Source organism: Pristiophorus japonicus, chromosome 7 (genome assembly GCF_044704955.1).
Source record: "Pristiophorus japonicus isolate sPriJap1 chromosome 7, sPriJap1.hap1, whole genome shotgun sequence".
Taxonomy (NCBI): domain Eukaryota; kingdom Metazoa; phylum Chordata; class Chondrichthyes; family Pristiophoridae; genus Pristiophorus; species Pristiophorus japonicus.
In genome coordinates, this window is record NC_091983.1 from 80,243,488 (window position 1) to 80,267,045 (window position 23,558).

The 23,558-nt window shown below is 49.4% G+C and overlaps 1 protein-coding gene across 1 annotated transcript in view; it reads right to left on the minus strand.

The window, feature by feature from the left end:
• The window catches only part of LOC139266796 (b(0,+)-type amino acid transporter 1), a 49,184-nt gene extending 26,136 nt beyond the window's left edge, over nucleotides 1–23,048 (minus strand). The window contains exons 1-2 of the mRNA XM_070884388.1: nucleotides 22,350–23,048; nucleotides 3,744–3,877 (exon numbers count right to left, since the gene is read on the minus strand). Coding sequence (XP_070740489.1) covers nucleotides 3,744–3,877; nucleotides 22,350–23,048 — 833 coding nt within the window. The remainder of the gene's footprint in view (nucleotides 1–3,743; nucleotides 3,878–22,349) is intronic.
• Nucleotides 23,049–23,558: the final 510 nt, after the last annotated feature.

Sequence of the window (23,558 nt, forward strand, 5' to 3'; positions counted from 1 at the left end):
TACTCTGGGATGCAGACTATCAGGCCCGGGGGATTTATCGGCCTTCAATCCCATCAATTTCCCGAACACAATTTCCTGACTAATAAGGATTTCCTTCAGTTCTTCCTTTTCGCTAGACCCTCGAACCCCTAGTATTTCCGGAAGGTTATTTATGTCTTCCTTAGTGAAGATAGATCCAAAGTATTTGTTCTGCCATTTCTTTGTTCCCCATTATAAATTCACCTGATTCTGACTGCAAAGGACCTATGTTGGTCTTCACTAATCTTTTTTTTCTTCACATATCTATAGAAGCTTTTGCAGTCAGTTTTTATGTTCCCAGCAAGCTTCCTCTCATACTCTATTTTCCCCCTCCTAATTAATCCCTTCGTCCTCCTCTGCTGAATTCTAAGTTTCTCCCAGTCCTCAGGTTTGCTGCTTTTTTTGGTCAATTTATATGCCTCTTCCTTGGATTTAACACTATCCCTAATTTCCCTTGTTAGCCACTGTTGAGCTACCTTCCCCGTTTTATTTTTACTCCAGACAGGAATGTACAATTGTTGAAGTTCATCCATGTAATCTATAAATGTCTACCATTGCCTATCCACTGTCAACCCTTTAAGTATCATTCGCCAGTCTATCCTAGCCAATTCATATCTCATACCATCAAAGTTACCTTTCCTTAAGTTCAAGACCCTAGTCTCTGAATTAACTGTGTCACTCTCCATCTTAATAAAGAATTCTACCATATTATGGTCACTCTTCCCCAGGGGGCCTCGCTCAACAAGATTGCTAATTAGTCCTCTCTCATTACACAACACCCAGTCTAGGATGACCAGCTCTCTAGTTGGTTCCTCGACATATTGGTCGAGAAAGCCATCCCAAATACACTCCAGGAAATCCTCCTCCACCGCATTGCTACCAGCTTGGTTAGCCCAATCTATATGTAGATTAAAGTCACCCATGATAACTGCTGTACCTTTATTGCACGCATCCCTAATTTCTTGTTTAATGCCATCCCCAACCTCACTACTGCTGTTTGGTGGTCTGTACACAAATCCCACTAGCGTTTTCTGCCCTTTGGTATTCCGCAACTCTACCCATACAGATTCCACATCAGCCAAGCTAATGGCCTTTCTTACTATTGCATTAATTTCCTCTTTAACCAGCAACGCTACCCCACCTCCTTTTCCTTTCTGCCTATCCTTCCTGGATATTGAGTTCCCAGCCTTGGTCACCCTGGAGCCATGTCTCCATAATCCCAATTATATCATAATCGTTAATCGCTGCCTGCGCAGTTAATTCATCCACCTTATTATGAATACTCCTCGCATTAAGGCACAGAGCATTCAGGCTTGTCTTTTTAACATTCTTTGTCCCTTTAGAATTTTGCTGTAATGTGGCCCTTTTTGATTTTTGCCTTGGGTTTCCCTGCCCTCCACCTTTACTGTTCTCCTTTCTATCTTTTGCTTCTGCCCCCATTTTATTTCCCTCTGTCTCCCTGCATAGGTTCTCATCCCCATGCCATATTTTATGCCATTCTTATCTTTCCAGTAATAGCCAGAGAATCTCTTGTGTAGCTTCTGTTCCCACACCTGCACCATTACCGCAAGACCCCCAAGAATCTATTCTTGTCCCCCTCCTAGTTCCCATCTACATGTTTCCACTCGGCAACATCATCCGAAAACACAATGTCAGGTTCCACATACATGGCTACAACACCCAGCTCTACCTCACCACCACCTCTCTCGACCCCTCCACTGTCTCTCATTTATCAGACTGCTTATCCGTCATCCGTTACTGGATGAGCAGAAATTTTCTCCAACTAAATATTGGAAAACCCAAAGCCACTATCTTCTGTCCCTGCTACACTCTCTGTTCCCTAGCCATTGACTCCATCTGCAAAGGGGTATAGACAGACTAAGTGAGTGGGCAAAAATTTGACAGATGGAGTATAATGTGGGAAAATGTGAGATTATCCACTTTGACAGAAAAAAATAGAAAAGCAAATTAAAATTTAAAGGGAGAAAAATTGCAAAGTGCTGCAGTACAAAGGGATCTCAGGGCCCTTGTGCATGAAACACAAAAAGTTAGTATGCAGGTACAACAAGTAATCAGGAAGGAAAATGGAATGTTGGCCTTTATTGCAAGGGGGATAGAGTATAAAAGCAGAGAAGGCTTGCTACAACTGTACAGGGTATTAGTAAGGCCACACCTGGAGTACTGCATACAGTTTTTGGTCTCCATATTTAAAGAAGGATACACTTACAATGGAGGCTGTTCAGAGAAGGTTCACTAGGTTGATTCTGGAGATTAGGGGGTTGACTTATGAAGATCGGTTGAGTAGGTTGGGCTTATGCTCATTGGAGTTCAGAAGAATGAGAGGTGATCTTATCGAAACATATAAGATAATGAGGGGGCACGACAAGCTGGATACAAAGAGGATATTTCCACTTGTAGGGGAAACTAAAACTAGGGGCATTGTCTCAGAATAAGGGGCCATTCATTTAAAACTGAGATGAGGAGGAATTTCTTCTCTGAGGGTTGTAAATCTGTGGAATTCTCTGACCCAGAGAGCTGTGGAGGCTGGGTCATTGAATATATTTAAGGCGGAGATGGACAGATATTTGAGCGATAAGGGAATAAAGGGTTATGGGGAGTCGGCAGGGAAGTGGAGCTGAGTCCATGATCAGATCAGCCATGATCTTATTAAATGGCGAAGCAGGCTCGAGGGGCCAGGTGGTTCTCTCTGTGGTCACTGTCTGAGGCTGTACCAGATCATTCGCAACTTTGGTGTCGTATTTAACACCAAAATGAACTTTTGACCACATATCCGCGCCATCACTAAGACCGCCTATTTCCACCTCCATAACATTGCCCGACTCCACCCTTGCCTCACCTCATCTGCTGCTGAAACCCTCTTTCATGCCTTTGTTGCCTCTAGACTTCACTATTCCAACACACCTATGCCCAGCCTCCCATCTTCCACCCTCCATAAACTTACGCTCATCCAAAACTCTGCTGCCCATATGCTAACTCATGCTACATCCTATTCACCCATCACCCCTGTGCTTGCTGAACTACATTGGCTCCCGGTCAAGCAATGCCTCAATTTAAAAATTCTTATTCTTGTTTTGAAATCCCCCCATGGTGTTGCCCATCCCTATCGCTATAACCTCCTCCAACCCTCCGAGATATCTACACTCCTCCAATTCTGGCCTCTTGTCCATCCCCAATTATAATCGCTCCACCATTAGCGGCCATGCCTTCAGCTGCCGAGGCCGGAAGCTCTGGAATTCCCTCCCTCAACCTCATTGTGCAAGTGAATAGTGAAAAACTATTTCCTCTAGTAGGGAGTCAGCAATGGGAGGTCATTAATTTAAAATGATCACTCGGAGATTGACGAGAGAGGTTAGGAAAGATTTCTTTACACAGAGGTTTATTGGAGCATTGAATGCTTTGCAATAAGCAGTAATTGAGGCAGAGATCATAGCATCTTTTAAGGGAACAATGGATAAACATTTGAAGCAGAAGATGATAGAGGGCAATGGAGACTAAGTGAGGTAGTGGAATTAGCTTTGGATTACTCCAACAAAGAGCTAGCACAAATATGATGGACTTCATGGTCTCTTTCTGGGCTGCAAATTTCTTTAGTCTATGGGATCTGCTGAATAAAAATAGTCACTATGGAGAATTCACTTGCCAAAAGCATTCTTTGAATAAACATACAAAATAAAATCACAATTTATGTTACGTAAGTAACTTACCCCCACGTTACAGCCACAGCACCAGATGTCATCATCTCAGCTGGACTCATGGCTGCCAGGTAGCTCACATTGACCAGTATATACAGCAACGTCACCAGTGGAAGAGAAATCAACAAAGCTCGAGGCAGGTTCACCTGAAACAGAAAATTCAATGCATTCTCGATATAGGTTTACTTTGATCAAAATGTTCAAAGGCATTTCAAAAATAAAAATGCAAAAGAAAGTCAATGGCTCCCATTGGTCAATGCACCATATTATGTGATGTTGCGCCGTATAGATAAGTATGGTTGTGAAAAGCGCTATATCAATGCAAATCTTTCAATTTCTTGTCCATTGATTTCCATGGACAGAAAACCATTGCAGTTCATCTTGATGTTTTGATAAGTCGCCCATTGCGTGGGAAGCCTAGGGTTTTGAAAACTTAGTTTCAGGTGAGGGCACAACTTGAGCAGTAACTCCTTTTCATATTTGAATATTCATTGTCCAGGCTCATATATGAAGAATGGACAGAAATTGCTGCAAATGTATGGCAGGCTAATTAGTTTTCTATATTTCTACCATTCAGTTTTTTCTCATCTCTGAAGAATGCAAAGATAACTGTCAACTTTTTTCTCCAATACAACCTTCTCCTTAAACCCCTCTCCTCTGCCACCTCCACTTTTATCTTGAATATTAAGTAAGAGGAGCTCATAGACTTCTTTCTCTCAAGATAGAGACCATCCATTCAGCTGCGTCTGCTACTTCCTCCTCTTGCCCCTGCCCACCAAGCCAAACCTTCCCCATCCCTCCAGCGCCACCCCACCCACGCCCCCCACCCCTCCCCCCATACGAGCCCTGAACCACATCTCTCTTTACTTTCTTTGCAATCGTCCCGGTGAGCAATCTCTTCTATGAGACAACCCACCTCTTCCCTTAACCCCATTCCCACAAAACTACTGACTACCCAACTTCCCTTCCTGGCCCCTATGCTAGCTGACATTGTAAATGGTTCCTATTCCTTGGACATTATCCTCCTCCCTTTCAAAACCATCATCATTACCCTCCTCCTGAAAAAAAACTTCAACACCTCTGTCCTTGTATACTGCCCCATCTCCCAATTCCTTTTGCACTCCAAAGTCCTTGAATGTGTTATCACGTACTAAATCCATGACCATCTCTGCCACAACTCTGTGTAGGAATCTCTTTAACCAGGTTTCTGCCTCTCCCACAGCACAGAGACAAGCCTGATGAAAGTCACAAATGACATCTCTGTGACTGTAGTGCCTTACCTAAGGAAAGGATATACTTACCATAGAGGGGGTACAATGAAGGTTCACCAGACTGATTCTTGGGATGGGGGGGATTGTCCAGCGAAGAGAGATTGAGTAGACTGGGCCTATATTCTCTAGAGTTTACAAGAATGAGAAGTGATCTCATTGAAACATACAGGGAGGATTTTCCCCTGGCTGGGGTGTCTAGAACCAAGGGTCACAGTCTTAGAATAAAGGGTTGGCCATTTAGGATTGAGATGAGGTGAAATTTCTTCACTCTGAGTGTGGTGAATCTTTGGAATTCTCTACCCTAGAGGACTGTGGAGGCCCCGTCTTTGAGTGTATTCAAGACAGAGATCGACAGATTTTTTGATATTGAGGGAATCCAGGGATATGGGGATAGTGCGGGAAAGTGAAGTTGAGGTAGAAGATCAGCCATGATCTTATTGAATGGCAGAGCAGGCTCAAGGGGCTGAATGGCCTACTCCTGCTCCTCTTTCTCATGTTCTTATTATCTTTCCCATCCTTCTCAACCTGTCTGCAGCATTTAACATAGTCGACAACACTAAGTGCCTCCAACACCTTTCCAACTTGGTGAGACCACCCTCACTTAGTTTCACTCTTACCTATCCTATCGTAGCCAAAACATTTCCCTACACCTACTTCTCGAATCCCCCAACAACTTAACTTTGGTGCCTCCTGTTCCTCATCTACATGCTGCGCCCTGCCAACATCATCTCCAGACATGAGAGCAGCTTCCACAAGTACACTGATGACATTCTACCTGTCCATCGCATCTCTCGGCTTCTAAGAACATAACATGAGAAATAGGAGCAGGAGTAGGCCACACGACCCCTTGAGCCAGCTCCACCATTTAATACAATCATGACTGATCCGATCATGGACTCAGGTTCCACTTCCCTGCCCGCTCCCCATAACCCCCTATTGGTTAAGAAACTGTCTATCTCTGTCTTAAATGTATTCAATGACCCAGCTTCCACAGTTCTCTGAGGCAGCAAATTCCACAAATTTACAACCATCAGAGAAGAAATTCCTCCTCATCTCAGTTTTAAATGGGCGGCACCTTATTCTAAGATTATGTCCCCTAGTTCTAGTCTGCCCTATCAGTGGAAACATCCTCTCTACATCCACCTTGTCAAGCCCCCTCATAATCTTATACGTTTCGATAAGATCACCTCTCATTCTTCTGAATTCCAATGAGTAGAGGCCCAATATACTCAACCTTTCCTCATAAGTCAACCTTCTCATGCCTTGTATTCTTGGACTGCGTGTCTGACATTTAGTCCTGGATGACCCATCATTTCCGCCAGTTAAATATTGGGAAGGCTGAAGTCAACATCTTTGGACCCTGCCATGAACTCCATACCCTCAACAGCGATTCCATTCCCATGCCTACCCCCCGGCACGCCCCCCCTCCCCCCCCCCCAACCCTGCTACTGTCTCAAGTTCAATCAGACTTGCAACCTTGCCATTCTATTTAACTACAACAACAACTTATATAGCGTCCCAGGCGTGTTATGAGATAAAAAATTTGACACCAAGCTACATAAGTAGAAATTAGGGCAGACATCAACAATGAGGTTCAACACCGCCTCCAGTGCGCCAGCACATCCTTCGGCCGCTTGAGGAAGAGAGTATTCGAAGATCAGGCCCTCAAATCTGGCCCCAAGCTTATGGTCTACAGCTTATGGTCTACTCTTGTGAAGCACCTTGGGACATTTCGCTACATTAGAGGCGCTATATAAATACAAGTTGCTGTTGTTCTCCAGCGATTTGAGGTGTCTACTGTATATGGTCCACGTCTCTGAGCCATACAGGAGGGCGGGTATCACTGTGATACCCGCCCTCCTGTATGGCTCAGAGACGTGGACCATATACAGTAGACACCTCAAATCGCTGGAGAACAACAGCAACTTGTATTTATATAGCGCCTCTAATGTAGCGAAATGTCCCAAGGTGCTTCACAAGAGTATAATGAGACAAAAATGTTGGCACCGAGTAACATAAGGAGAAATTAGGGCAGGTGACCAAAAGCTAGTTCAAAGAGGTAGTTTTTAAGGAGTTTCTTGAAAGAGGAAAGAGAGGTGGAGAGGTTTGGGCAGGGAATTCCAGAGCTTCAGGCCTAGGCAACAGAAGGCATGGCCACCAATAGTTGAGCAATTATAATCAGGGATGCTCAAGAGGGTAGAATTAGAGGAACGCATTCATCTCGGGAGGTTGTGGGCTGGCTGGAAGAGATTACAGAGATAGGGAGAGGCGAGGCCCTAGAGGGATTTAAAAACCAGGATGAAAATTTTGAAATCGAGGCGCTGCTTAACCGGGAGCCAATATAGGTTAAGTTTATGAATTGAACCAAACAACGCCTCAGATAGTATTAACTTGATCCACCTTTGGAAAGATTAAAGGTGTACACATGTGTTGGACGTGGAGATGTGATCTAGATTATAAGGGAGTTTTATTGTTATACTGCCAGGCCCCATTACCGCACTAGCACATACAGAGCTGTGGGAAGTCAGATGTGCCCCACTTGCAGCCAGCTGCTGCCTGACTGACTGACTTCAGGACTCCGATATTAATATGAAGACAGGTTCTGAGCTGGAAGGGTGGGGAAATTACATGCGCAAAACTCAGAAGTATTGTTAGTGGGTTGGATTCTCTGATTTCGACTTGAATCATTACATTTTTCCTTTCAGGTTTCTAAGCTGCCCTGAAAACCATCCTTTCAATCTGGTTACTGGAATAAAAAGGCCTGAAATGTTGGACTGCTGCAATATGAATGCATTATGATAGCTCCCGGTGAGTCTGCCACACACCTGCATGAAACTCTTTTGAGTTTACCTGAAAATAAACATAAACATTAAACCGTGCCACCCGCCTGGGTGACACAGCAGACATTTTCAAGGCCCCTTTTTTTTTTCCTTTTTTTTTTTGGGGCGCTAAAATCAAATTTTTTCCAGTGCCCCCTATAAAAGGGGAGGGGGACACTAAAAGCACCGGCAATTAAAACAAATTAAACTTTAAAACGTAAAATCAAATTAAAATTTGGTTGCCGGGCGTGATGATGCACTCCAGTCCCTCCGGTGCCCACCTCTCGCGGAAGGCCGCGAGCGTACCGGTGGACACCGCGTGCTCCATCTCCAAGGACACCCTGGACCGGATGTAAGAGCGGAAGAGAGGCAGGCAGTCAGGTTGAACGACCCCCTCGACCGCCCGCTGCCTGGACCGGCTGATGGCACCCTTGGCCGTGCCCAGGAGCAGTCCTACGAGGAGGCCTTCGGACCTACCCGCTCCCCTCCGCACAGGGTGCCCAAAGATCAGGAGAGTGGGACTGAAGTGCAGCCAGAATTTCAGGAGCAGCCCCTTCAAATAATAAAACAGGGGCTGCAACCTTGTGCATTCCATAAAAACATGGAACACGGACTCTTCCAGACCGCAGAAATTGCAGGCGGCCTGGGAGTCCATGAACCGGCTTAAAAATTTGTTGCACGGCACTGCTCCGTGCACCACCCTCCAGGCCAAGTCCCCGATGAATAGTGGGAGGACCCCTGCGTAGAGTGCCCTCCATCGGGGACCCCCGCCTCCTCCGGACGGCAAGATGGTACGCCATGGCGTGTCCGGACGGCCGGCGAGGATGGCAAAGTTGAGGGTGTGCAGGAGCAGCCCGTACAGGAAACCCCTCCGCGCGGAACCGAAAGGCACGGAGGGGATTTCCCCGAGGCGGCTCAAGTTGTGAGGCGCCAGCCCCCGAGGGAGGTTCCGGGGTTTGGCGCCGATGAGGAATTCCGTCCGGACGGGGGTCAGTTCGGACGGGATCTCCCCACGTGCTTGAGCCTCCTCGATGCACCTAACGGAGTCAGGGCCCAGAGCTGTTTTTAGCGACTCGATGGCATCGGCCGCGTGGCGGACGTTGGCAGAATTTAGGCGCCGCGCCAGCATGTCTGGCGCCATCCAGCCCGCTCCTCCGCCATCGAGCAGGTCCCTGACCCTCGTCACCTCACCAGCCACAGCCCTCCCTTCCGACCGCCACATAAAACCTCGGCCGTGGAGGTACGGATTCCCGAGCAGCGGTTCCTGCAGGACGGCCGCCACTCCAGCCGGCGGAGAGCTGCGCTTGGTGGAGACTTTGTTCCAGACCCTGATGAGTTCCCTGTAAAAGACAGGCAGCTCCCGGAGGGCGGTCCTGGCACCCCCCAAGTTCACAAACAGGAGCTGCGTGTCATAATTGAGGTCGCGCTGCTGGCGGAAGAAATACCTCGCCAGAGCACACCACCTAAGAGGGGGCTCGACGTAAAGGTATCTCTGCAGGGTCTGAAGACGGAAAGTCGCGAGCTGGGCGCTGACGCACACCAACGACTGACCGCCCTCCTCAAGCAGGAGACTCAAGACCGCGGCAGAGACCCAGTGCTTCCTGTTGTTCCAGAAGAAGTCCACCAGCTTCTTCTGTATCTTGGCGACAAACGCAGGGGGAGGGGTCAAAGTGACCAGCCGGTACCACAGCATTGCGGCCACCAGCTGGTTTATGACTAGCGCTCGACCCCTGTAGGACAGCACTCGGAGCAGTCCTGTCCAGCGCCCTAGGCGAGAGGCGACCTTGGCCTCCAGCTCATGCCAGTTCGCTGGCCAGGCTCCCTCGTCGGGGCTAAGGTAGACTCCCAGATAGAGGAGATGGGTCGTGCTCCAGGCAAAAGGCATGAGCTCCTCCGGCAGGGAGTCCACCCGCCACTGACCCACCAGGAGTCCGGAACATTTCTCCCAGTTGATCCTGGCGGAGAACGCGGCCGAGTAAATCTCCTGGCACTCACGCATCCTCCGCAGGTCAGCGGGATCCTCTACCGCGAGGAGCACGTCATCGGCGTAAGCCGAGAGGACGACCTCCACGCCCGGCCCTTGCAGAGCCAGTCCCATCAACCTCGTCCGCAAGAGGCGCAGGAAAGGCTCCACGCAAACGGCGTATAACTGGCCGGACATGGGGCATCCCTGGCGCACCCCTCTCCTAAAGCGAAGGGGCGCCGTCAAGGACCCGTTAACCTTAATCAGACACTCCGCGGCGGCGTACAAAAGTCGGATCCGGGCGACGAAATGCGTCCCGAACCAGAAAGCGCGCAGAGTTCCGAGCAGATAGTCGTGATCCACCCTGTCGAACGCCTTCTCTTGGTCGAGGGATAGGAAGGCGACCGACAGACCAGCCTCCTGGGAACAATGGATGAGGTCCCGGACCAGATGGATGTTATCGTGGATTGTCCGGCCCGGGACCGTGTAGGACTGGTCGGGGTGGATCATGTGGTCCAGCACGGCACCAAGGCGAGCAGACATCGCCCTGGCGAAGATTTTGTAGTCCGTGCTGAGGAGGGAGACCGGGCGCCAGTTCTTAAGGAGGCGGAGATCGCCCTTCTTAGGCAGCAGGACGATGACTGCCCTGCGCCAAGAGAGGGGCATCTCCCCGGTCGCCAGACTTTCCCCCAGGACCCCACACCTGCATGAAACTCTTTTGAGTTTACCTGAAAATAACCATAAACATTAAAACCATGCCACCCGCCTGGGTGACACAGCAGACATTTTCAAGGCCCCTTTTTTTTTTTCCTTTCTTTTGGGTTTTTTTTTTGGGGCGCTAAAATCAAATTTTTCCAGTGCCCCCTATAAAAGGGAAGGGGGACACTAAAAGCACCGGCAATGAAAACAAATTAAACTTTAAAACGTAAAATCAAATTAAAATTTGGTTGCCGGGCGTGATGATGCAATCCAGTCCCTCCGGTGCCCACCTCTCGCGGAAGGCCGCGAGCGTACCGGTGGACACCGCGTGCTCCATCTCCAAGGACACCCTGGACCGGATGTAAGAGCGGAAGAGAGGCAGGCAGTCAGGTTGAACGACCCCCTCGACCGCCCGCTGCCTGGACCGGCTGATGGCACCCTTGGCCGTGCCCAGGAGCAGTCCTACGAGGAGGCCTTCGGACCTACCCGCTCCCCTCCGCACAGGGTGCCCAAAGATCAGGAGAGTGGGACTGAAGTGCAGCCAGAATTTCAGGAGCAGCCCCTTCAAATAATGGAACAGGGGCTGCAACCTCGTGCACTCAATAAAAACATGGAACACGGACTCCTCCAGACCGCAGAAATTGCAGGCGGCCTGGGAGTCCGTGAACCGGCTTAAAAATTTGTTGCACGGCACTGCTCCGTGCACCACCCTCCAGGCCAAGTCCCCGATGAATAGTGGGAGGACCCCTGCGTAGAGTGCCCTCCATCGGGGACCCCCGCCTCCTCCGGACGGCAAGATGGTACGCCATGGCGTGTCCGGACGGCCGGCGAGGATGGCAAAGTTGAGGGTGTGCAGGAGCAGCCCGTACAGGAAACCCCTCCGCGCGGAACTGAAAGGCACGGAGGGGATTTCCCCGAGGCGGCTCAAGTTGTGAGGCGCCGGCCCCCGAGGGAGGTTCCGGGGTTTGGCGCCGATGAGGAATTCCGTCCGGACGGGGGTCAGTTCGGACGGGATCTCCCCACGTGCTTGAGCCTCCTCGATGCACCTAACGGAGTCAGGGCCCAGAGCTGTTTTTAGCGACTCGATGGCATCGGCCGCGTGGCGGACGTTGGCAGAGTTTAGGCGCCGCGCCAGCGTGTCTGGCGCCATCCAGCCCGCTCCTCCGCCATCGAGCAGGTCCCTGACCCTGGTCACCTCACCAGCCACAGCCCTCTCTTCCGACCGCCACATGAAACCTCGGCCGTGGAGGTACAGATTCCAAAGCAGCGGCTCCTGCAGGACGGCCGCCACTCCAGCCGGCGGAGAGCTGCGCTTGGTGGAGACTTTGTTCCAGATCCTGATGAGTTCCCTGTAAAAGACAGGCAGCTCCCGGAGGGCGGTCCTGGCACCCCCCAAGTTCACAAACAGGAGCTGCGTGTCATAATTGAGGTCGCGCTGCTGGCGGAAGAAATACCTCGCCAGAGCACACCACCTAGGAGGGGGCTCGACGTAAAGGTATCTCTGCAGGGTCTGAAGACGGAAAGTCGCGAGCTGGGCGCTGACGCACACCAACGACTGACCGCCCTCCTCAAGCGGGAGACTCAGGACCGAAGCAGTGACCCAGTGCTTCCTGTTGTTCCAGAAGAAGTCCACCAGCTTCTTCTGTATCTTGGCGACAAACGCAGGGGGAGGGGTCAAAGTGACCAGCCGGTACCACAGCATTGCGGCCACCAGCTGGTTTATGACTAGCGCTCGACCCCTGTAGGACAGCACTCGGAGCAGTCCTGTCCAGCGCCCTAGGCGAGCGGCGACCTTGGCCTCCAGCTCCTGCCAGTTCGCCGGCCAGGCTCCCTCGTCGGGGCTAAGGTAGACTCCCAGATAGAGGAGATGGGTCGTGCTCCAGGCAAAAGGCCTGAGCTCCTCCGGCAGGGAGTCCACCCGCCACTGACCCACCAGGAGTCCGGAACATTTCTCCCAGTTGATCCTGGCGGAGGACGCGGCCGAGTAAATCTCCTGGCACTCACGCATCCTCCGCAGGTCAGCGGGATCCTCTACCGCGAGGAGCACGTCATCGGCGTAAGCCGAGAGGACGACCTCCACGCCCGGCCCTTGCAGAGCCAGTCCCGTCAACCTCGTCCGCAAGAGGCGCAGGAAAGGCTCCACGCAAACGGCGTATAACTGGCCGGACATGGGGCATCCCTGGCGCACCCCCCTCCTAAAGCGAAGGGGCGCCGTCAAGGACCCGTTAACCTTAATCAGACACTCCGCGGCGGCGTACAAAAGTCGGATCCGGGCGACGAAATGCGTCCCGAACCAGAAAGCGCGCAGAGTTCCGAGCAGATAGTCATGATCCACCCTGTCGAACGCCTTCTCTTGGTCGAGGGATAGGAAGGCGACCGACAGACCAGCCTCCTGGGAACAATGGATGAGGTCCCGGACCAGATGGATGTTATCGTGGATTGTCCGGCCCGGGACCGTGTAGGACTGGTCGGGGTGGATCATGTGGTCCAGCACGGCACCAAGGCGAGCAGACATCGCCCTGGCGAAGATTTTGTAGTCCGTGCTGAGGAGGGAGACCGGGCGCCAGTTCTTAAGGAGGCGGAGATCGCCCTTCTTAGGCAGCAGGACGATGACTGCCCTGCGTCAAGAGAGGGGCATCTCCCCGGTCGCCAGACTTTCCCCCAGGACCCCACACCTGCATGAAACTCTTTTGAGTTCACCTGTGAAAACATAAAAACAATAAACGGTGCCACCCGACCTGGGTGACACTCCAGACATTTTCAAGGCCCTTTTTTTCCCCCCTTTTTTTTTTGTGTTTTTCTTTTTTTTTTTTGGTTTTTTTTTTTGGGCACTAAAATCACAATTTTCCCCAGTGCCCCCTATAAAAGGGAAGGGGGACACTAAAAGCACCGGCAATTAAAACAAATTAAACTTTAAAACGTAAAATCAAATTAAAATTTGGTTGCCGGGCGTGATGATGCACTCCAGTCCCTCCGGTGCCCACCTCTCGCGGAAGGCCGCGAGCGTACCGGTGGACACCGCGTGCTCCATCTCCAAGGACACCCTGGACCGGATGTAAGAGCGGAAGAGAGGCAGGCAGTCAGGTTGAACGACCCCCTCGACCGCCCGCTGCCTGGACCGGCTGATGGCACCCTTGGCCGTGCCCAGGAGCAGTCCTACGAGGAGGCCTTCGGACCTACCCGCTCCCCTCCGCACAGGGTGCCCAAAGATCAGGAGAGTGGGACTGAAGTGCAGCCAGAATTTCAGGAGCAGCCCCTTCAAATAGTGGAACAGGGGCTGCAACCTCGTGCATTCAATAAAAACATGGAACACGGACTCCTCCAGACCGCAGAAATTGCAGGCGGCCTGGGAGTCCGTGAACCGGCTTAAAAATTTATTGCACGGCACTGCTCCGTGCACCACCCTCCAGGCCAAGTCCCCGATGAATAGTGGGAGGACCCCTGCGTAGAGTGCCCTCCATCGGGGACCCCCGCCTCCTCCGGACGGCAAGATGGTACGCCATGGCGTGTCCGGACGGCCGGCGAGGATGGCAAAGTTGAGGGTGTGCAGGAGCAGCCCGTACAGGAAACCCCTCCGCGCGGAACTGAAAGGCACGGAGGGGATTTCCCCGAGGCGGCTCAAGTTGTGAGGCGCCGGCCCCCGAGGGAGGTTCCGGGGTTTGGCGCCGATGAGGAATTCCGTCCGGACGGGGGTCAGTTCGGACGGGATCTCCCCACGTGCTTGAGCCTCCTCGATACACCTAACGGAGTCAGGGCCCAGAGCTGTTTTTAGCGACTCGATGGCATCGGCCGCGTGGCGGACGTTGGCCGAATTTAGGCGCCGCGCCAGCGTGCCTGGCGCCATCCAGCCCGCTCCTCCGCCATCGAGCAGGTCCCTGACCCTGGTCACCTCACCAGCCACAGCCCTCTCTTCCGACCGCCACATAAAACCTCGGCCGTGGAGGTACGGATTCCCGAGCAGCGGCTCCTGCAGGACGGCCGCCACTCCAGCCGGCGGAGAGCTGCGCTTGGTGGAGACTTTGTTCCAGACCCTGATGAGTTCCCTGTAAAAGACAGGCAGCTCCCGGAGGGCGGTCCTGGCACCCCCCAAGTTCACAAACAGGAGCTGCGTGTCATAATTGAGGTCGAGCTGCTGGCGGAAGAAATACCTCGCCAGAGCGCACCACCTAGGAGGGGGCTCGACGTAAAGGTATCTCTGCAGGGTCTGAAGACGGAAAGTCGCGAGCTGGGCGCTGACGCACACCAACGACTGACCGCCCTCCTCAAGCGGGAGACTCAAGACCGCAGCAGAGACCCAGTACTTCCTGTTGTTCCAGAAGAAGTCCACCAGCTTCTTCTGTATCTTGGCGACAAACGCAGGGGGAGGGGTCAAAGTGACCAGCCGGTACCACAGCATTGCGGCCACCAGCTGGTTTATGACTAGCGCTTGACCCCTGTAGGACAGCACTCGGAGCAGTCCTGTCCAGCGCCCTAGGCGAGCGGCGACCTTGGCCTCCAGCTCCTGCCAGTTCGCCGGCCAGGCTCCCTCGTCGGGGCTAAGGTAGACTCCCAGATAGAGGAGATGGGTCGTGCTCCAGGCAAAAGGCCTGAGCTCCTCCGGCAGGGAGTCCACCCGCCACTGACCCACCAGGAGTCCGGAACATTTCTCCCAGTTGATCCTGGCGGAGGACGCGGCCGAGTAAATCTCCTGGCACTCACGCATCCTCCGCAGGTCAGCGGGATCCTCTACCGCGAGGAGCACGTCATCGGCGTAAGCCGAGAGGACGACCTCCACGCCCGGCCCTTGCAGAGCCAGTCCCGTCAACCTCGTCCGCAAGAGGCGCAGGAAAGGCTCCACGCAAACGGCGTATAACTGGCCGGACATGGGGCATCCCTGGCGCACCCCCCTCCTAAAGCGAAGGGGCGCCGTCAAGGACCCGTTAACCTTAATCAGACACTCCGCGGCGGCGTACAAAAGTCGGATCCGGGCGACGAAATGCGTCCCGAACCAGAAAGCGCGCAGAGTTCCGAGCAGATAGTCATGATCCACCCTGTCGAACGCCTTCTCTTGGTCGAGGGATAGGAAGGCGACCGACAGACCAGCCTCCTGGGAACAATGGATGAGGTCCCGGACCAGATGGATGTTATCGTGGATTGTCCGGCCCGGGACCGTGTAGGACTGGTCGGGGTGGATCATGTGGTCCAGCACGGCACCAAGGCGAGCAGACATCGCCCTGGCGAAGATTTTGTAGTCCGTGCTGAGGAGGGAGACCGGGCGCCAGTTCTTAAGGAGGCGGAGATCGCCCTTCTTAGGCAGCAGGACGATGACTGCCCTGCGTCAAGAGAGGGGCATCTCCCCGGTCGCCAGACTTTCCCCCAGGACCCCACACCTGCATGAACCTCTTGTTGTGGCACACCAGCTGCACATTGATGAAATAAAATCCTTTGCGGTTTACAAAAACTCCTGATTGCTGTGGCGGTGCGCGGATTGCCAGGTTGTGTAATCGATGGCACCTGTACCTGTGGGATGTTAGCCAGAGGCGAATGTGAGTGCCCGCTCATTCTGGCTATTGTCATCCCAGGATAATTTACGTACCTCCTCCAACATCACCTGCCGAGTGCATTTATGGGCGTACTGAGAGACCCTCGATATGTCACCGGTGGTGTACTGGAAGGAGCCAGAGACAAAGAAATTGAGGGTGCAGGTGATTTTGACAGTGATGGGCAATACATGGCCATCAGGTACAGCAGAAAGCAGCTCTTCGTGAAGGAGGCTGCAGATGTCAGTGATCGCCTGCTCGATCAATCTAAGCCTGCGGAAGCATTGCTCTTCAGCTAGGCCAAGGAAGCTGAGCCTCTGTCTGTAGACCCTTTCACTTGGTTAGTGCCTCCAGCCCCGCTGTTGGTCTTCTCTCTGCTGTTCTGCACCTCTCTCCTGTGTATGTGCTGATCTCACCACAACACGTCGTCACTGCCAAAGATGGCGATTGACTTCCTTGTCCAATGTATTGTCGAATACGTCCATGGCGCCTCCCATCCTATTGGTGTTCTGCTTGAAAGCCTCCAAACTTCTCAAAAATCTCTGTGCTTTCAAAAGCTCGCTGCTAAACTTTTGCCAGAGGAAACTGACAAAGCAGCTGCAAGCACTGAGCCTTTATTGAGATTGCATAATCTGAAATTCAAAGACCCCCATGAAGTGCACCTCAAACTTTCCTCCTTTTCACTGGTGAGTTTCCCAAGCCCTGGAAGCACATGCTGGAGCTGCTAAATTCAAAAGACTGTTTAAATTAATTGAGGATCCTCTCTGTATCATGTAATAATGATGTTAGAAGCTGTGTTTATTACTGATTATTGATCGCACTGCCTCTGGTGGGAAGCTTACTTTATAGCTGGAAGTGGGAGCGTTGCAGCTGGGTTGCAGTCACACTTCAATTTTCAACACCCATGCGACCCAACTCACCCATTCCGGGGGAGTTAAAATGCCCCCAGGTGTCTCTCTTCAAAGGCTCACAAAGATCTAAGACACTTGTCAACACTAAGGTGTTGAATGTCTCCTGAATGATCTGACATTGCTAATGAATGGGCCATTGTTTGGGATCTGTGCAAAACAAGTGCCCATCCTACACTTAAATGACCTCCTGTCTATCTATGGATGACCAACCCAGCATGGGGCTATCTGAGGAAACTACTTGCTTTCAGACAAGCTTCTACCCAAGATACATATTAAAATCACTGATAACCAAGTCTTCTTTTATGAAAAAATGGCCACAGAGTCCCCAACAATAATAGACAGTTTATGCAGCCTCCTTCAAGAAGAGCTGCTTTCTGCTGTACCTGCAGGTTAGTCCTGCTCTAACTTTCTGATTCAATTTTACACTTCTCTCTCTTACTCTACCTCTATCATGATTCGCTTTCTATCTTAATTGTTTATCTTCTACTGACTGCTAAGTTTGGCTTTAACCACAAGAACCTGGTTCGTGGCTGTTGTTTGAGAAACAACTCTGCTGGTATTCTACCAGTAGTTATATGAGGAGTATGACAATAAGTAATTAGAACATTTGCTAGGTTGTGACAACTGCCGTTTCTTTGGATTTGGAGCCAACATTTGCTTGATGAGGGCACGTTTTACAATTTGTACTGTGCGCTCTGCTGCACCATTTGAAGCAGAGTGGTATGGTGGAACTTTGGTATGTTTCACACCATTTCTGCACATGAACTGTGCAAATTTTTCTGAACAAAATTGCTGCCTATTATCAGACACAATTTCTTCTGGAGGCCATATGAAGAAAACAACGAATGACTATCAATCACAATGAACAATTGCTGTCCTTCTAGCTCAGCAAAATCTACATGTAACCTTTACCACACCCTGGGAGGCCATTTACATGGCTGAAATGGTACTGATGCTGGTTTCTTGCTTACTGATTGACATGTTGTACACTGATTGACGATGTACTCTATATCTTTATCTATACCTAGCCACCATAAGTAACTGCGTGCAAAATGCTTGGCCAAGCACATTCCCAGGTGCTGGTCATGAAGATCTCTTAACAATTTGGACCTGAACTTATTTGGGACAACTACTCTTGCACCCCACATAATGCAATCTTTATCCACTGATAATTCATTCCTACAAACAAAGTATGGATGAATATCTTTCTCTGATACCTGATTTGGCCAGCAATTTGCTGTGTAATCATACACCTTTGACATAACTGGGTCACGTTTGGTTTCTCAACAATCTCTTCAGTTGTGACTGGCAGCTCATCAATGTATGAAAAATAGAACACTTCTTCCCTATTGGGTGTAACTTGTGATGGGGATGGCAACTTGGACATAGCATCAGCATTACTGTGATCAGTTGACATTCTGTACTCAATGTCATATGTATATGCTGACAAAATCAAAGCCCATCTCTGCATTTGGGCTGCAGCTAAGGTTGGAACTGGGGACTTTGGATGGAGGATTGCTGTCAGGGGCTTATGGTCAGTAACGATGGTAAACTTACGACCATACAAGTATTTGTGGGACTTCTTGACCCCAAAAATCAATGCCAAAGCTTCCCTTTCGATCTGTGCATAATTACGCTCACTTGCACTGAGAGTGCTTGAAGCAAAAGCAATTGGTCTCTCCTCCCCACTAACTAGTACATGAGAGATCATTGTCCCGACTCCATACGGAGAGGCATCACATGCTTGCTTGATCATCTCAGATATATCATAGTGAACTAACATGGTACTCTCTACCAATTAGCTTTTACACTCTTTGAATGCTGTGTCACATTCTTCTGACCACTTCCAGTGGACCTGTTTTTTCAACAGCTCATTCAATGGATGTAACACTGTAGCTAAATTTGGTAGGAACTTCCCATAATAGTTCAAAAGACCCAAAAATGATAGAAGTTCAGTGACATTCTTGGGAGTGGGTACATTTCTGATTACATCTAGTTTTCCCTTGGTTGGATGTAAACCATCTTTGTCTACTCTGTGCCCTAAGTACTCCACTGAGTTTTGAAATAACTCACAGTTGGGAGCAGTCACTCGTACTCTGCTTCTCTAGCGATTCCAGTGACCTGCTCATTCCCCTGCTCTGAAAACTTACACAGCCTTGCTTCACTGAAAAATCTTTGTTAGATCCTTCGCTACTTCCCTCAGCATGTATTAAAGAGCATTCAAACCATTCAGCCAGCTTCCATATCAATGCAGAATCAGAAATTGCCTTTAAACCACATGGCAAATCAAAATGCCAAATGTGATAAAGGTGATTAATTTAATAGCAAACATAATAATTGCCTTCCGTTCATTTTTCACCCAAGTGATTAACCCATCATGCTATTCTTAACAGAAGGTTTACTGACTTTGTACTCCTATGAGGTGCTCCTTTAGTGGCCTCAACAAAGCTGGTAGAAGGCTGCTGTTCCTCATGTTCAAACTCTTGGGATGCTTGTGGTTGGTGATTTCTGGATGCTCGATCTTGTGAAGACCCAGCTGCAGACTGCTGCATCTCAGCTGCTGCAGGCCGGGCAGACTGGCCAAGCTGTCTTGCTGGCACCGAGGCCGGTATTAGTTGAGAGAGTGGCGAAGAAGCAGCTGTGCTGACACACTGAGAGTGGTCAACACATACTAATCCCATAGCATGACTGCCACTCGCATGGGGCTGATGTTCATCACATCCACTTAAGTTAAATGAAATAAAGGGAAAAAAAGTATTGGTACGATAATTAGATAAATATAAATTGTGTCATTGGGCCCAAGTTTCCACATGATTTGCGCCTGATTTTTAGGAGCAACTGGTGGAGAACGGACTATTTTAGAAATCACAATTCTCCACATTTTTTTTTCTGCAGTTCTAGTCAGGTAGAACAGTTCTAGTTTAGAACAGAATTTTTTCTTCAAAAGGGGGCGTGTCCTGCCACTGACGCCTGATTTGAAAGTTTCCACAGTGAAAATGTACTCCAAACTAAAGTAGAATGGAGCAAGTGAAGATTTTTGTAGAACTGAAAAAACCTGTTCTACACATTAAAAAATCAGGCGCAGGTTACAAATTAGGCGTCCAGAACGAGGTGGGGGGGAGGGGGGGGAAGGGAACTCATTAAATTCTACAATAAATCCTTATTTATACTTCTACAAATATTATACAAATAAATCCAACCTGAATAAACATTTATAAGCAAAGAAAAGATTAAATAAACCATGTTCCTACCTGTGTGAAAGTGCTTCAGGCAGCTCAGCGATGTTCCCGCGAATGGGGGGGAGGGAGGAGCAGGCAGTAACGAGGCAGCTAACAGCTTTCCACTTAAGGTGGAAGCCTTAGTCAGCTCAGCGATGTTCCCGCGAACGGGGGAGGGAGGGAGGGAGGGAGAGAGAGGGAGGGGCAGGCAGGCAGCCAGCCAAAGATACAGCAGCAGGCTTCGAGCTGTGAGGGGGACTGAGGCCATTTGGACAGGGAGAGGCAGCCACATCGACAGTTTTATATTTACATTTGCAGAATGGGTGCTGCATTGTCAACAAGCCTTTGCAGAGGTCCAAGAACAAATCTTCACGTTTTCTGCAGCACTTTCTAAAATGGCCGAGTGCCAATGTTTTTTTCACACTGCGCGTGCGCGAACGCTCCAACATGCGCGCGCACACGCTCTAACGCGCACGCGCAGCGTTGCCGGCAGGGAAAACAACTAATTTAAATAGTACCCGCCCCCTCCCACTTACAAAATCGCCGCGAGTGTAGGCTCCGCCCCCCTGCACGCCACGCCAGGCAGACAAGGAGCTGCAGAACGCTCAAGAATCGCGATTTTTTTTTTAGCTCGGAGGGGCGCCCGTTTTTTTTCTTGTGGAAACTTGGGCCCATTGTGTTGTGAGATTTCACATATTTCATATTTTTAGTGTCGGGGAAGATGAGTGAAATATATTTGCATTCATCAGTTTATGCCGTTTATAAATCTGGATTGTAACGGTGTCCCTGAAATAATTTTTAATTCAAATCTAACAATTTATAACTGCTTTCATGCTGATTTAGTTACCTTCAGCTGTTAGACACTAGTTTCCATTGTTGAATGATCAATGACAAGGAAAACATATGGTGCTATGATTGTTGCAGAAGTTAGAACAGAGGAGCATTCAGTGGAAATTCAGGATAAAATGAAGTTCAATACTGAAGCAAAAGTTTTGAGCTAAATGCGAGGTTGACAGTGTTGATAGAGTAATGTGGATCTGTAATTGAACCTTGCATTACAAGCTTGAGCAGAAGCAAGTATATAAACATAATTCTTTTTTAAAAATTCATTCTGGGACGAGGCGTCGCTGGTAAGGCTGGCATTTATTGTCCCTAGTTGCCCTCGAGAAGGTAGTGGTGGGCCGCCTTCTTGAACCATTGCAGTCCATGTGGTGAAAGTACTTCCACAATGCTGTTAGGTAAGAAGTTCAAGGATTTTGACCCAGCAATGATGAAGGAACCAGCGATATATGGCCAAGTCGAGATAGTGTGTGAGTTGGATGGGAACTTGGAGGTAATGGCGTTCTCCTTGTCCTTCAGCAGTTTGAGAACTGCTGCTGAAGAAGCCGTGGTCTAAACTGTGGGACAACTCTTGCATCTTTGGTACCAGTCCTCAGATGTTGGTGAGGAGGACTTTGCAGGATCGACTAGGCTGGGGGTTCTTTGTTGTGTTCTCATTCTATGCCTAGGTTGCAGTCAAGTGGTCCGTATAGTTTTATTCTTGCTTTACTTTCTAGCAATTTGATACAACTGAGTAGCTCGCCAGGCCACTTCAGAGGGCAGTCAAGAGTCAACTATATTAACTTTTGGGTGGCCAATTGGCAGAGTGCGCAAGTTAGTCACTCATTCGGAAGTGGCTCCCATAATTTTGAGTCCCTGCCCCATTTACATTTGCCCGTGAACTGCAGGGTGCTAAATAGGTGTCCCGACGCAGCTCACCAAATTCGGCAAAGAAAGCTGAGCCGAAGCTACAGCCTGGAAGTAAGTCGTAGCGGGGAGGAGGTGGAACGCGGTGGGGGGCGCGCAATTGTAGATGTTGGAGAAAATAGAGCCATAAACTCCTGTAATTCTCATCACAATTCTCTGAATCCTCCCAATACTTTTGAAAAAGTTCAAACTTGTCTGCCTTTTTAGCAGAAAGAACCTGTCTAAAGTGGCTTAACTAACAAAATCCATAAAATAACTTCTGCAGCTATCTCGTTGGAAGCCAGCATTATAAAGAGCAGTTGCATTCAATTGTTTACATGGATTTATACGCTGGCTGTACAGCACTAGATGCTCAGCATAATCAGGAGACTGTTCTTGGTTAATCTAATTTGCTAATGGTAATTAGTACTCTACTGAAGTCACATTTTTTAAGCATTTAGTGCTGCCTTAAAAATATTTGTTTTGCACTTACCTCTGGGTGCTTGATTTCTTCGGTCAAATAATTTAAATTATTCCATCCATCATAGGACCACAGCCCCTGTTGGAAAGCTATTCCCACGGATTCAATTCCTCCCATTGTTCCTTGAAAGGCATTCTGAAAGCTACGTGTGTGTCCCATGAAGATCAGCACTAGCCCACCTGTCACAATGACAAGCAGGGACAGTACTTTGGCAAAAGTGAAGATATTTTGAATACGGGTTGCCAGTTTCACATTAAGACCATTTATGATAGCAATAATTAAAATAGTAGCAGCAGCTGTACATTTTACCACAGCTGGAGGTGGTGGACATGCTTCATAAAATGGAGCTGCAATGTACTGCGCTAGGCTCAGCGATATTGCTGCAATACCAGCAGGTCTCGCAACAAACACAGAGGTCCAGGAGAACAGAAAAGCAGGGACAGGACCAAAATTTCTTAAAATGTATATGTACTCTCCACCAGATTCTTTTATGACAGTCCCTAGTTCGACATATGAGAAAGCAGCTACCATGCATACCAGCCCACAGGCTGCCCATATCAAAAGGCTGGCTCCAGGACTTCCAATATATCGTAACACCCATTCCGGAGACATGAAGATGCCAGAGCCAATCATTGTCCCTATAATTAAACAAACAGCACTAATTAATCCTACTTCACGTTTTAAATTCAGTTTTCCTGTAGTTGCATCCATATCCAAGGCTGAGTTAACAAAGACAAAGCTTTTCCTCTCTTCCTTTTCTCACCTACAGCAATACTGGATATCTGTGTTGAATTTTTTTAGTACATGCACAGGTCTAAGTCCGCTTTTCAGGATCAGTATTTTGTAAACATTAACTACTCTGTTAACTATCAGTTCTACATCTTCAGATAAATTGCTGGCGTGCAAACCAATTTACAAGATAAAACATTAGTGCTAAAGATTATGGTATAACTATTACAGTAAGATCATTGAAACCTTATGGGAGATTTCCACTTGTGGCAGTAGTGGCACATCCAGAAGTCCGCAAGTACATTTTCTGCTCTGGGTCTCCTCAATTTAATAATTATGCAATACTTCCAGCACAAAGTAATCTACATGCTATGGAGGCTGGTATTGGTGAGATATCATCAATAGAAAAGATCCCTTGCTCGACCTGTGTGTCTGTGTATAGCACTTAGGGCCCAAGTTTCCACATGATTTGCGCCTGATTTTTAGGAGCAA